This window comes from Accipiter gentilis, chromosome 6 (assembly GCF_929443795.1).
Source record: "Accipiter gentilis chromosome 6, bAccGen1.1, whole genome shotgun sequence".
NCBI lineage: Eukaryota > Metazoa > Chordata > Aves > Accipitriformes > Accipitridae > Astur > Astur gentilis.
In genome coordinates, this window is record NC_064885.1 from 12,541,219 (window position 1) to 12,554,579 (window position 13,361).

General features: G+C 45.3%; 1 protein-coding gene across 9 annotated transcripts in view; it reads left to right on the forward strand.

The window, feature by feature from the left end:
* Positions 1-13,361, forward strand: part of MTMR4 (myotubularin related protein 4) — a 62,784-nt gene that overhangs the window by 44,557 nt on the left and 4,866 nt on the right. For all 9 annotated transcript variants that reach the window (XM_049802300.1, XM_049802294.1, XM_049802298.1 and 6 more), the window contains 8 exons: positions 3,596-3,709; positions 9,557-9,753; positions 10,028-10,156; positions 10,468-10,579; positions 11,005-11,200; positions 11,685-11,870; positions 12,637-12,807; positions 12,927-13,081. In XM_049802300.1, the coding sequence (XP_049658257.1) occupies positions 3,596-3,709; positions 9,557-9,753; positions 10,028-10,156; positions 10,468-10,579; positions 11,005-11,200; positions 11,685-11,870; positions 12,637-12,807; positions 12,927-13,081 (1,260 nt within the window). The remainder of the gene's footprint in view (positions 1-3,595; positions 3,710-9,556; positions 9,754-10,027; positions 10,157-10,467; positions 10,580-11,004; positions 11,201-11,684; positions 11,871-12,636; positions 12,808-12,926; positions 13,082-13,361) is intronic.

Genomic DNA, 13,361 nt, shown 5'->3' on the forward strand with positions numbered 1-13,361 from the left:
GACTCCCTTTGTTGTGAAAAATGACCACTGAAGTTCTGTACTATTTCTTATCTTTTCGAGACTTACTGTTTCATAAGAGGAGCTTCCTTCAAGTCTATGGTGAGCGACCTGTAAAACAAACAAAAAATTCAAGAAAACCTTTCTGAAAATCCAAATCCAGTCAGCCACATGAGCTGTATCTGCTCGTACAGTGATGTTTCCAGCAAACTCTACATAGGTGATGCGCAACATCCCTCCGCAGAAACTGTGTTGACTTCCCAAGTGCACCATATTTACCCTTGTACCAACTGTGACAGTCAGTTGCTTTGTACAGAAGTCAGACTGCAGTGGTTTCCCACATTTGCCCCAGAGACCTTTTTACAAAATTGATACAGTGTTTGCCACCTTTCACTCCTCTGGCACCCACGGCAAGGTAAGCAATAGCTTACACATCTCAGTTAATCGTTCACCTGGTACGCATTTGGGTTGCTATAGAAGTGTTGAGAATTATCTAGTCCTGGTGATTAGCCACTCCTTGTTCCTAGCAGATTGTTCTAAAACTTCCCCTGCAGAAGTTTCTGCATTAATCTCTTCTTGTTCCTTGTCCCTTATAAGACAGGGTTAGGTCTGGCAGCTTCTTTGTGGGCTCCTCTGCTGAACACCAGTGCAAATAGTTTTGATTTTCTGCTGTGATCTTGCTGATCTATTAGACCTTTAGTTTCAGTAGCAGGCTGATACCTCCAAGATGTTTGAAAAACGTCTTCAGAGTTTTAATCTTTTAACAGGTCATTTCTCAAAAACTGCATGACGTGTCTCATTTTTACTGTTTTTTAAATTCAGGTGCACATTTGGCTTCTTATGTCCTTTGGAAATATTTCCCCTCTTTGAAGGATGTCCTTTTGTTTCTGAAATACTTCTTTTGTTCACTGTTTAACTCTGCCAACTCTTCTGATCTTTTTGATGCATTTTATATTACCATTGAGTAGCATGTTTAAATAACCATCATATCATCTGCAAGCTTCCTCCTGCCTTTTCTGAAACTCATTGTTACTGGCATGGGAAGCTTATCCCATCTAAAAATATTGCTGAATTCTACTGTGTGATGAATACTGTAACAAAGCGATTTTTCTGTTATTCTATTTTGGAGCAGTTCAGGACCAAGGGAAGAGTTATGTACTTCTGTATTATTTGGCTGGTAGCAGCAAGAAGCAGCTGATCGCATCTAAAAATGTCGCCTTTGTCTCATGCATTATCGTGATGCTTATGCATTTTATGTGGAAGCAACACAAGTCTCCCATGGCAATTTCTGCCCTTACAGCCTTTCTGCTTCTCTTCCAGACTCTCGTGGATGTTGTTACAGTTGCTCCAGTGGTTGGTAGTGTAGCCTCAATGCTATCCTGTCTTTCTTTAGGCTTGGGATTTGAATCCATGCATATTCTGCATTGCTTGTGGATGCTGATAACTCTTAGCCTCACACTATTACCTACACATTTTCCTGGAACACTTCGTTCACTAGCACAATCTATTTTGGTCTTCCTACAAAGCTTGTACTCTGAAATTTAGGGTACCACTAATTATCTTCCTTATATCAAGTTTGTAAGATGCCGTTAAGCCAACATACTTATTTATCCTGGCTTTTCAGTTCCTCTATTTTTTGGAATTCTAGCCTAGAAGCACAGGTCTGTTTGTCTTGACCTCATTGCCTGTTTTTATGTGCCCTGCTTAAATTTGGCTTAACTTCTTGAGGCTGTCCTGTTTCCTACCTGAATTTTACTGAATTCTGTCTTACTGTTTTCCTAACGCTACAGAGTTTTAGTGACTTAGAAGATATGCTCCTGAACCTCTCCTGTGCTGACTCTCCCCAATTTTTAGTTTAAGACATCTCCTATAATGTTTTCTCTGAATTGCCAGGGAACTGATTCTGTTTTCATTTTGATGAAGCCCATTCTTGTATAGACTTAGCTATTGCAAAATTTTCTCCAGATCTTAACAGGTGCTAACCCTCTTCCACATACCTTTATTCTCAGTCACACTTCAATGCTTCTCTAATTTCCTCACCAACTTTACACATGGAATCTGAGGCATTTCAGAGATGTCCAAACCTAGACATCCTGGTCTTCAGCTTCTTACCTGACAGCTTTAATTTTGCTTCCTGGATTCCTCTTCCTCACCCTCTTGTTTTTATCCTGTAAAGCAATCTTGCTTTCTGCCTGGGGCTTTCTGAGAAGCTGTCTAGACACTGTGTGAAGTGCCATCTTCTAACATGGCAGGGAGTTCCTTGCTAGCATCGCAAACTAAATGTTACCAAGTACTGTATTGTGCCTATTGGCATCAGCTGGGATAGCTTGGACTCAGGGGAATACCAGGCCACCCTCTGGAGCTTACCAGCTGGATAGTTTCACCCCCCTCAGTTTGCTTCCCATCTGCCCTGAAACATTCCTTCTGAATGATGTGGGTTATAGCCTGGAGTTAGAGCTGCTCTTTGATGTCCCTTGCCATGTACAGCTTTGTCTGCCTGGGCTGCTGGAGCTCAGCTGGTCCAGCATCCAGGCAGTGCTTTGTCTCTGCAGCCTTCGACCTGCCCTGCATGCAGCGGATGCTGTGAGCAGCATGGACAGGAAGCTGCAGGGGTAGTAGCTGCAGTAACCAGGAAGCCCCTGCGCTCCTGGATTTTTATGTGTGCACTGTTTGGCTGCCTCCCTCTTTCCCTTGGCTCCCTTCTTGCCCTGCTGTTAATGTACTTGCAGTTGGGTTTTTAGCATTTTGCTTGGGACTTAAGCATTCACAATCTCATTGCCTCTTCCCATCCTCCCCACTAACTGAATTTCCATTTCAGCTGAACTGCTTTGCGCTTAGATTCATTCAGATGTGGGGCTCCTCTGGTACTGTAGCTCTGCTTGTTGAAGAGTTGGGTGCTTCCTGCTATTAGCTGTGCGTGCTGTGAGTTTTTTCACCAGGGGACTGGGTTGGGTAGGGGCTTGCCCATCACATTCCTCTCACTGCTGGCACGTGTTCAGATGTGTATTAGGAATCTGATTTCTGGCACCCCACCAAACAAGATATTCTTTTAGATGTCCTTCATGTCATTTTATTATAACATACACCAAATCACCATCTATCTTTCTGGGCAGAGTCATGTCTTCCTTGCAGAGAAATGTGTAAAGCTTCTCAGTGGTGATCTGTTTTTCTGCCTTGCAGAAAGTGGCAGATCATTTACCAGAAGCTGTGTGTGTTTCTGCATTTGCAAGTGCTGCAAGAAAACCAAAACCCCACATAAATTAGTGACTGTTCCCCTAAACCCTCATGAATTCTTAAATCCAGAGGATGCTCCAAAGGCATCCTTGGGAATTACTGGGGTACTTAGTATGGGCCTGGAGGTGAGGCCTGAGGTGGAAGGAAGTTGTTTTCTCTCAGCTCATTCCTGACAGGATATTTTGGGTCACTTTTCCCATGTTGAGACTGTACCAAGACAGATATGAAGAGGAAGAGCTGAAGCCCTGCATGCTGAGTTTGGGGAAATGTGAGCTGCTCCTGCCCTCTCTCTGCACAGCTTCTCTGGTGCAGATTTTTGATTGCCAAGTCCTCATCTTGCCTTCATATGCTTTCTTTTTTCCAGGCTTTGTTCCAGTTATCCCCAGAAGCTGCTGGTCCCTGTCTGGATCACCGATAAGGAGCTAGAGAACGTGGCTTCATTTAGGTCATGGAAAAGGATCCCTGTGGTAGTGTACAGGTAAATGCAAAACCAAAGCAGCGCTCTCCCCCAGACCCACAACAGCTGCCCTCTTCCTCGTAGTCTTGTGCTGGGTATTGTGAAGCCAGGTTAGCAGAGCACGTGTACAGGGCTGTGGAGCTACGGGGTGACAGCGATAGCGGTGTTCTGGTCCTCATGCTGTGTATTCCTTTTGCCTCCTGCCTGAAAACGTGCTGCTCTCAGGACTCCTCCTCCCAGCACACGCATCAGCCTCTCTAGGCACACAGTCTGTGACAGTAGTGCAGGGTGTTCTCCAGAAGGGAGAAACAACGTTCCAGTAACTGCTGCTTCTTTCCTGCTTCCAGTTAGCCCTGAAGATGTGGGTGACTTTCCTCCTATGGGAGATGGAACAAGAACACTATGTCAAATTAAGGTTCTCTTTCTCTGAGTTTCAAAACTTTTTCACAGATTGGTACTTGCTTTGCTGCTACTTTGAAAAGAAATCTCAGCCAAAATGAGCCTGCTGTGTGGCCCTGTTCTCAACTAGGTGTTCAGGCCTGGACATACCTTTTAATACCCAAGTGCAAATCACTTCTGTTTTGTCTGATTTCTGAGTTTGATGGCATTTAGGTAACAGAATGAAGTGTTTGCATGTGGCTGAACTCTGATTCAGTAAGTGGTAAATATTCTATACCGGGGGATGCAGGAGGTTAGGCAGCAAATAAAGCAGGGCTTTTCAGGGTAGGGGGGTGGTTTCTCATTAAATGTGTCTTCTGGGAGACTTGACATGTTTGAAATAAATGGGATGCTGGTTGAATTAGGTGCACCCAGCCAGCGTGCATGTTGTAAAATGTATGTTACGGTTTCTAGCCTTAGACTCTGTGTTAGCAATTACTAAATCCAAATATAAAAAGCTTTGAAAATATCAGAGCTGCACAGCAAAGGACAACCCTGGGAAGTACAAAAGCCAGGAAATAAAACCAGTGAATTTACACATACCTTAACTCTACACCTTCAAGTTACACGGTTTGCTGTTAGATGCTGGCAAAACACAGTGTGTTACTTCTTGTAGAAGAACTAAATTCTACAGCAGAGTAATAATGAACTCTTGCTTATCATATGGAGCCTTTCCCTCTCTGTAGCCAAGTCAGCTAAAAAGTTAATTGTATTTGTGATTACTTTTGCTAAAAATGGCTGGGTGCTGGAGGTGGTCCCAGTGTGCCTCCCCACCCGAGGGCAAAGCTGTGTCTTTTTGCTACTCTAACAATTATTTTGTTCCTTGCTTTATAATATCACTGTAATGGTACCCAGTAATTTACAAGCTGAGCTGCAACCCTTTGCAGCCTGGGATCAGATTAGAAGATGCTGACAAGTGATGTTACAAGATGGGACAAATCCTTGCCCATATGTATCTCTCATTTTCATGCACTCTTTAACCCTTGCCCCTGAGATTGAAGTCTTTTGGCCAGGAGGGTCCATGAGGGCCATGGCTGCTTCTGGACTGCCTTGTGCTGTATGGAGGGGGAAGAAAGGAAAAACCTCATGCTCAGCTCCTCCTCCTCACTCATAGCTCAGGAGGGAGTGGACAAGTGGGCTCAGGTACATGTAGCCCAGGGACTCTGTAACCACAGGACTGTTTGGTAGACTTCAGAGCTTTTGGAGAACAAGGCTGAATTCATTGGGTCACAGTCAGGTCTGTAAAACATAACACCAAAGGTACCACATTATCAGTTTTCTTTAATAAAAGTATAATTTAGCTTTTAAGCAAAGCAGAAATTCAGGTCTCCATCTCCGAGTCCTCAGTGGAGATGCAGGAGCCTCCAGGCACAATTCACTTTTAAAACAACACAAAGGATGCAATTAATTATTTAGCTGACTACAGAGGTAGACGGGCATTGTATGTGAGCTGCTCCTCGTTATTACTCTGTCTACACAGCCACCTTCAGAAGACCTAGGGACTAAGTTAGCAAGAGAGCTCCTCACAGATGCTCAGCATGACCTTTGCCCGTGTTTGTGCTGCAGTGGCTGTCAGGGAAGTGGTGGGCAAACAGTGGATATTGCTCCAGCCCCGTGGCTGAGCGCTGGGTCTCAGGCTTTCAGATCATGCCAGAGTGAGCCAGGAGCTTAACCCAGAGACTCAGGAAGTGAAACCACTTGCATACGTGCGTCTCAGTTGAGAACCTTTAGGTGACAGCTCTGTAAACCCTCTCTCAGCATTTTCTTGTGTTTTCAGCTAAGCTACTTGACTTTGCATTGTGGATGAGCCCTCTTATGGCCAGAAAATAACAGAGAGGGGACTTGGGAGATATTAGTTGATGCTTTCTGGATGATTGTTATGGGTTAAATGTCATGTACTAACAGCAGATGTGCTCTAACCTTGGCCCTGAATGAATCTGGGAGTAAAAGCTCAACTGATAAATTACAAAGGCACCTCATACTCCAGCTTTGGATTCTGAAAGGGTCCCAAGTCATTAAGACTAAAGTGAGGATCCCTAAGAAATAATTTTGTCCACGTAAGCTAAAACACTATGGCACCATCTACCATTCCAGTTTCAAAAAAGGAGCTTTTTTCTTTGAGGAAAACCTCTAGAAAAAATCCCCAGGAAGAAAAGACCAGAAATGCTTCATATGCTTGAGCTGGGGAGATTAGCAAGGGAATGCGGAGTCAAGCTATGGCTGCTGCCCTGACCTGGGAAGCTCATTGCAAGCTCAGTTGTGTTTTTGTTCATCCACTGGCACCTGCTACACTTTCTGCTTGCTGGTGACTTCATGCTCATCGATGCTGGTCATATTTCCTTGTGTTTATTGGCATGTCATAATGTCTCTTGAAACTGGCTACCTCAAGGGCATCCGCTGTGCAGCGTTTGTTGCAGTACTGAGAAGTTTGTGCCACCAAGAAGTTTTCTGAGTTTATGGTAACTCTTTGGTAATGTTTGTAGTATTGCATTAAGCAGGCTACTGCTGACTTCAAGTAGTCTACACAGCTAAACTCTTTTTCTACCCTCTGCACCCCAAAACAGTGCCATTGCATCCAAACAGCCTGTTGGGAGCAGTCCCTGCCACAGCATCTGCATTTCCCAAAAACGTGCTCAGGCGCTGTCTGGGAAAGTGCTGGTTGGCACAGGCCAAAAACTGTGGGTGTGCTAGCAAACAAGCTTGGAGGATCACAGACCGGCGCTTAAGTCCACACCTTGGCTCTGTTTCATTTACTAGTATAAACAAAGCCTTTGCTGCTGTCTGCATAACCATCCTTGAGTGATCCCGAAGACAGGAATAGATGTTCTGAGAGTGACTGCTCTGTAAGTCACCTTGCAAAACAAAACAGCAGCAGAGGAGGGCACTGAAAGAAAAAGGACCTCACGGTATTTTGACTTAGCTGAACATGTGGAAGTCTTCAGTTTAACGTCTTTGTCAGTACTGTCTATGAGGTGTCATTAACAATAATACATTTTCTGCGTTTATTGATAAGTTGCCTCAGGAGAATAAGGGGACCTTGTCTTTGGGAAGCAAAATCATTCCTGCAAACTGCAGTAGCTGCTGGCAAGATACTGTGCACTGCTGTTAGAAGGCATTCAAAGCCTCGACTCATTTTCTTGGTGTGCTGCCTTACAGAAAATAACAGGAACAGGCACTGTCATCCTCTGTGGAACAGCAGAGCCCCTCATAGTGGAGTGGGATGAGAAAAAGAGATACCTTCAAGAGTGCTTCTAATAGCCCTCACTGGCAACTATACAGCCTTTGGGCGATGGGTTGAGGCTTGTGCTAGTGCATTTTAGGATCTAGAGTGTTATGTCCCCTACTTTGCCACTGATGCAACTTTTTTCAGAGCTGTTGATTTACAAACAAAAAAATAATACTTGGATGTGGTTTGTTAGGTGCTTTATCTACATCTTTGTTCTTATTCCAGCTCATCTTCAGAGAGGTGCTGCATGAGGGGTGGTGGGATAGGGAGGGGCAAGCACCGTTGTGAAGAACTGAGGTGCGGGGCTGTCCAGTTTGTTATCCTGTCTCCCAAGAAGGGCCAGGCCCCAGGAATAGCATCTTGGGGAAGTGTAACAAATGGGACAGGTATGCAGGTATTCTTTCCTGGTGCATCTTTGGAGCAGCCAGTGACTTACATTTCCTACAACAGATATTCAGGAGAATGTGATTGTGTTTTGTGGTCACTTGGTGGATCTACTTTCCACGACCTTAATGTATTTTGGAACCAGTTTATACTTCCACATTGCACTGTGGCAGTGAGTCTGCTGTCTGTTTTGTTTGTTGTCCAAAAAATACTTCTTGTTTTTCTTAAATGTATGGCGTGACCATTCCAGCGCTTGTTTGTGTTTCTGTTGGAGAAAAATAAGACTAATCTTCCAAACTCCCTTTTTTATATCTTTCATGATCTTTTATGCTTCTCATCCATTATTGTCCTTCTCTCATGGTGGGGAGTTGTTTCGTATTTAAGTTGTCACTATAGCGAAGCTCTTCTATACCTCAGATTGTCCTTGCCGCCTACTCTGGAGGTTTGGGTACTACATTATCCTTTTTGAGATAGATTAGTGAGAAATTTGTGTCATTTTGAAGATGTTTAAGATGTGATGCCATATTTTCTGTCTTGTTCTTTTCCAAATAACTGCTAGCACATCCTTAACCTTTTTGCTTGTCTTGAGCATTGAGCTGAGGCTTTTTGATAGCCCCACAGTGACTTCAAAGTCTTTGAGATTTGGCCGCTGGTTTGTACCGAACTGCTCCATGTCATAGCTGAGGTTATGTTTTGATCATCTGTAAATACTTTTCATTTATTAATACTAAATTTCAGACTCTATTTTTATCACCCAGTATCATGACATCCTTTGCAACTTTTTCCAGACAGCCATAGACTCTCCTGGATAATTCTGTATCACCAGCAACTTTGTCACCTAATGGTCCATTCCCTTTTCCGGGCCATTTGTGAATGACTTGACTGGTGTGTTCATGTGGAAAATGAACACTTCTTCCTACTTCAGGCCTTCTGCCAGGTGTCAGTAAGCAACAGCCAGGGTAGGGTTCACATTTTAGGGATTGTTAATAAACACCAGCTCAGGCCTCCACCCAGAAACTAACCAGTCTGATGCTGAGTGAGCTAATCTTTCTAACTTACAAGTGATAAATGAAATGGTTTAACAATCGGTACGTACTTTAAGGGAGGAAAAAAAGAAAGAGAATGGGAGAGCATTATAATTAAATAAATAACTATTACTTTCCCAAAGTACAACCATAATTATTTAAAGTTCTCCTCTCTGGTTTAATATATAAATACTTACCTATCTATACACAATAATATATATTTTGTGTATTATATATTTATAGATAATAATATATATGTGTGTATTACTATAAATAAAAATATAAAAATGGCTTAGCAGAGTAATGGCTAGAACAACTGGCAGCTTTCCCCTTGCTGCAGAAACTCCCCATTCATTTCAGTGGTAGTCGAGTCCCAGGGCACAGCCATCAGTCCTGGAGGTGATGTCCCACGAGCTGCAGCTGACCCTAGAGTTGCCACCATCCACTGGCACTGGTTGTTCCCGACAGCTGCTCCAGCAAGCACTGCAGTGACCCACTCCTCTGCAATCTTGTTTTGCCAGCTGTTCCAGCTCCATTAGCTGCTCCTGTGCTACTCACAGCCATCTTCTGTTCCTCACTGCTGTGATGCGAGAGTGACAGCCTCCGTGTCACTGCTGTTGTTATGAATAATGGTTATTTGAAATGCCCTGCCCCATTTCACTGCTTGAATGCAAGATTAAATGCAGTAGAAAAAGCAGTGAGGAGGGTTGCACAGGTGCTGACTGTAGGTGAAGTTTGCTGGGGTTGTTCCTCACCTTTCCAGGGGGCTTCATTAGGCTCTCCCTTCCTCTGCAGACATGTGCGCAATGGAGCGGTGATTGCACGCTGCAGCCAGCCTGAAATCAGCTGGTGGGGCTGGAGAAATGCTGACGATGAGTATCTTGTGACATCTATTGCCAAAGCCTGTGCCTTGAACCCTGGAGTGAAGGTATCTGGTGGCTTGCTGCACAACGGGAGCAGCGACGGCAGTGAGGCCTGCGATGCTGGCTTCGGTGAGACAGCTTACTGCCTTCTACTCTCTCCTAAGTGTGTGAATTATTTAGTGCTTCCTACACCCCAGTGTTGCTGTTGCTGCTAACAGGGCTGTAGCAATGCAAGTTTTAAACCCGATATCCAGATGGATAATCTGGGCCCTGTCACACCTTGACAGCATGCAGTGTGTGGGACAGGTCTCTGGGCTCATTCACGGCCAGTGTTGGGTGGCACTGGAGGCCTGCCATAGGAGGGAGGAAGGTGCTGGGAACTCAGTCCATGCTGTCTCTGCAGACTCATCCCTGACCGCATGTTCAGGCGTGGAGAACGCAGGAACTCCTCAGAAGCTGCTGATTCTGGATGCCAGGTCCTACACTGCAGCTGTGGCCAACAGAGCGAAGGGAGGTGGCTGTGAATGTGAAGGTACAGAGGGCTAAGCACATCCCGAAACATCTTCCTCTTGGATCTGCTGTGTCAAGTGGGTCCTAGAGCACAGTTGGGGGTTGGGTCAGCATTTTCGTACTCAGTCTCTGGGAACACGTTCCCCTTCTCGCTTGCAAAAAAAGTCTATTATTCCAGATATATCGCTGCTGGCCCACAAGGCTTTTGTAGAAAAACTGCCTAGCTGGAGACCAGAACTGGTGCTGTAAGGGGACAGCTAAACGAACCGTATGGAGGCAGTTGCTGCGGTGGCAGCAGCTCTTGCTGAATGTTTCTGTCTCTGTTGTGTTCAGAGTATTACCCAAACTGTGAAGTCGTGTTCATGGGCATGGCCAACATCCACTCCATCCGGAACAGCTTCCAGTATCTGCGTGCTGTCTGCAGTCAGGTGCCAGACCCCAGCAAGTAAGTGACTGTTCTCTAGCCGACTTCAACTCATCTGTCAGTGTCCTTGGGGTTTTTCCCTCCCTTTTCTTTTTTCCTATCCCAGGGTTCTACCTCGGAAAATGGAGGGATAGAAAAGTGCTCACAGTGCTTGAATGCTGCTTATTTTGATCCCTGGTAACCTAGAAGGGATTGTAGCACTGCCTCAGTGTCACTTGGTTGTGTGTGTCCTCTGAGGGTTTCTAAAACATATCTGGGAAAAACTGAAATTAGGGGTTGGATTCTTTGCACTTATTCCCAGGCTGGCTGGCTCCTCTTGAACATGTTTTAGAAAAGATTGATTTTTCACTGAGGACTCCAAAAAGACTTAGCTTAAATTTTTTTTTTTTTTTTTTTTACACTGGATAGCTAAGCAACCATTTTCTTGCTTTCTGCACACCTTCTAGCTGGCTTTCAGCCCTGGAGAGTACCAAGTGGCTGCAGCACCTTTCTGTCATGCTGAAGGCAGCAGTGCTGGTCTCCAATGCAGTTGACAGAGAAGGGCGTCCAGTGCTGGTTCATTGCTCAGACGGCTGGGACAGGACTCCACAGATTGTAGCACTGGCAAAGATTCTTCTGGACCCTTACTATAGGACCATGGAGGTAGGAGTTGTGCTATGCTGCTATTTCATGTCTGTTAAAAGGCAGCTTTTGTCTCGGAGTCTCCAGAGAAAGGAGCAAGATCGCATTTGTCAATAAGCTTAGTGGTGTTTCAGAGCTACTGTTGTGGCTGTTGGGTTTTTCCATGTTCTCTTCCTGCCCTTTTTCAGTGAACTGTACCTCACTCCTCTGCCCAACTTGAAGTACTGTGGTAAATAATCTGTGTTCAAGGTTCAGCTGCTTCCCTACTCTTAATTGTGCATATTCTCTAAGCCGTTTATTGTATAGAAATAACAGCTGTTAGTTTGTGTTTGGAAATGTCTGACGTTCAGGTAGCTTCGCTCCCAAACCAAGCACCAATGTAGCCTCCTTTCCAGCCCTTCAGAAGTCCTGAGTTTGCCTAGCACTGCTGGCAGATGGGGCTTGCCTTGTCCTGCTACATGTCTACAGCAAAGTGTCTGCAGTTAGTCTTTTCTTTTATTCACAGGGTTTCCAGGTGCTGGTTGAATCAGATTGGCTGGATTTTGGTCACAAGTTTGGTGATCGCTGTGGTCACCAGGAGAAGGTGGAAGATCAGAACGAGCAGTGCCCAGTTTTTCTCCAGTGGCTGGATGCTGTTCATCAGCTTCTGAAGCAATTTCCTTGCCTCTTTGAATTTAATGAAGCTTTTTTGGTAAGAAACATGCACACAAACACCTCTCTATCCCTTAACAGATGTGAGCAGAGGCAGAGGGAACACCATTATATTTTACAGTGTTGTAGTTGAAAGAAAACAAAAATTGAATTCTTTAAAAATGGGAAAGTGTCTGAGTAGTGCTTGGGCTTTCTGCTGGCATTCCTGCCATACCTTGACTGTGTGGGTCCAGCCCTGCCCTTCAGTTGTGGTATCTTGACCTCGTTCTGTATGTGCGATGCTTCTGCCGGCTTCTGTTAGCTGCTTGCAATTTCCTCCTCCTCCCAGTGGGTGCTGCAGGCTTGGAATGCCTAGCAGATCGCACAGCGAAGGGTTTATATTCTCTGCTTTCTTTGAATCTCTTCTTCTCCAGGTCCCTTTCTAGCCCAGTGAATTCAGACACCATCAGCAGCACTGTTTTGATTAAAAGACTGATTTGCATATCAGAGCAACAGGAATCTGAAACATTTAAAAAAAAATTTAGGGAAATTATAGCTATTAATCTCTGCCTTATCAAATAATATAGGTTTGGGTTATAGAGGGATGGGTATGGTATCAGTTGACTGTTGCTTTCAGTTTAATCTAAGTGATTCCTGTTGCTATCCCCTCTCTGTCCTGCCCTGTGTGGCAGAGAGGACAGCAGCAGGGTCGACAGCTGAGTAGGGAGTATGTGAGCCATCCCAGAGGAGTGGAAGAGGTTTGCCCCGTAGACAGGAGACACCATTTCCCAATGGCCCTGACAGTTGTTCCCCTTCTAATGCTGCAGGTGAAGCTGGTGCAGCACACGTATTCCTGCCTCTACGGGACCTTTCTTGGGAACAGCCCCTGCGAGCGAGAGATGCACAACATCTACAAGCGTACCTGCTCCGTGTGGTCCCTCCTGCGGGCTGGCAATAAGAACTTCCACAATCTTCTGTATATGCCAGGGTCTGAGCAGGTCAGTAGAGCTCCTGCCCAGCTCTCCAGGCTCTCTGCCTGCCAGGCACCAGGGACTGTCAGGAGACACTGGAGGGGTTTCCTTTTGCATTCATCTCTGATTGTAAGTGGTTGTTGCAGGTGCTGCATCCAGTGTGCCACGTGCGAGCGCTGCATGTCTGGACAGCAGTGTATCTCCCAGCTTCCTCGCCACATCCTCTGGGACAGGATGATATGAACATCTACCTGCCTCCTGGATCTCAGAGCCAGGAGTTCAGCGGCAGATGTTTGGATAGGTAAGAGCCTAGCGCTCCAGGCCCAGGTTGCCACCTACCCACAGGCCTTCTTTTCCTCTTTGCTCATTGTAGTTCCTCTGTTTTACCTGTTCTTGTCTTTCCTGCGGAGAGCAAGTGCTCTGTAGCATTGTCTCAGCCACTTGAAGAAGAACATGTACAGCTCCCTGCTGTGCCTAAAAAGGCAGATAGTGGAGGCCAGGCTGTAGTGTCGTGCATTTCAGCTCATGCTGCTGCACCGCCCCTCCCCACCCACCCCATGATCTGTAATTAGAAACATTTC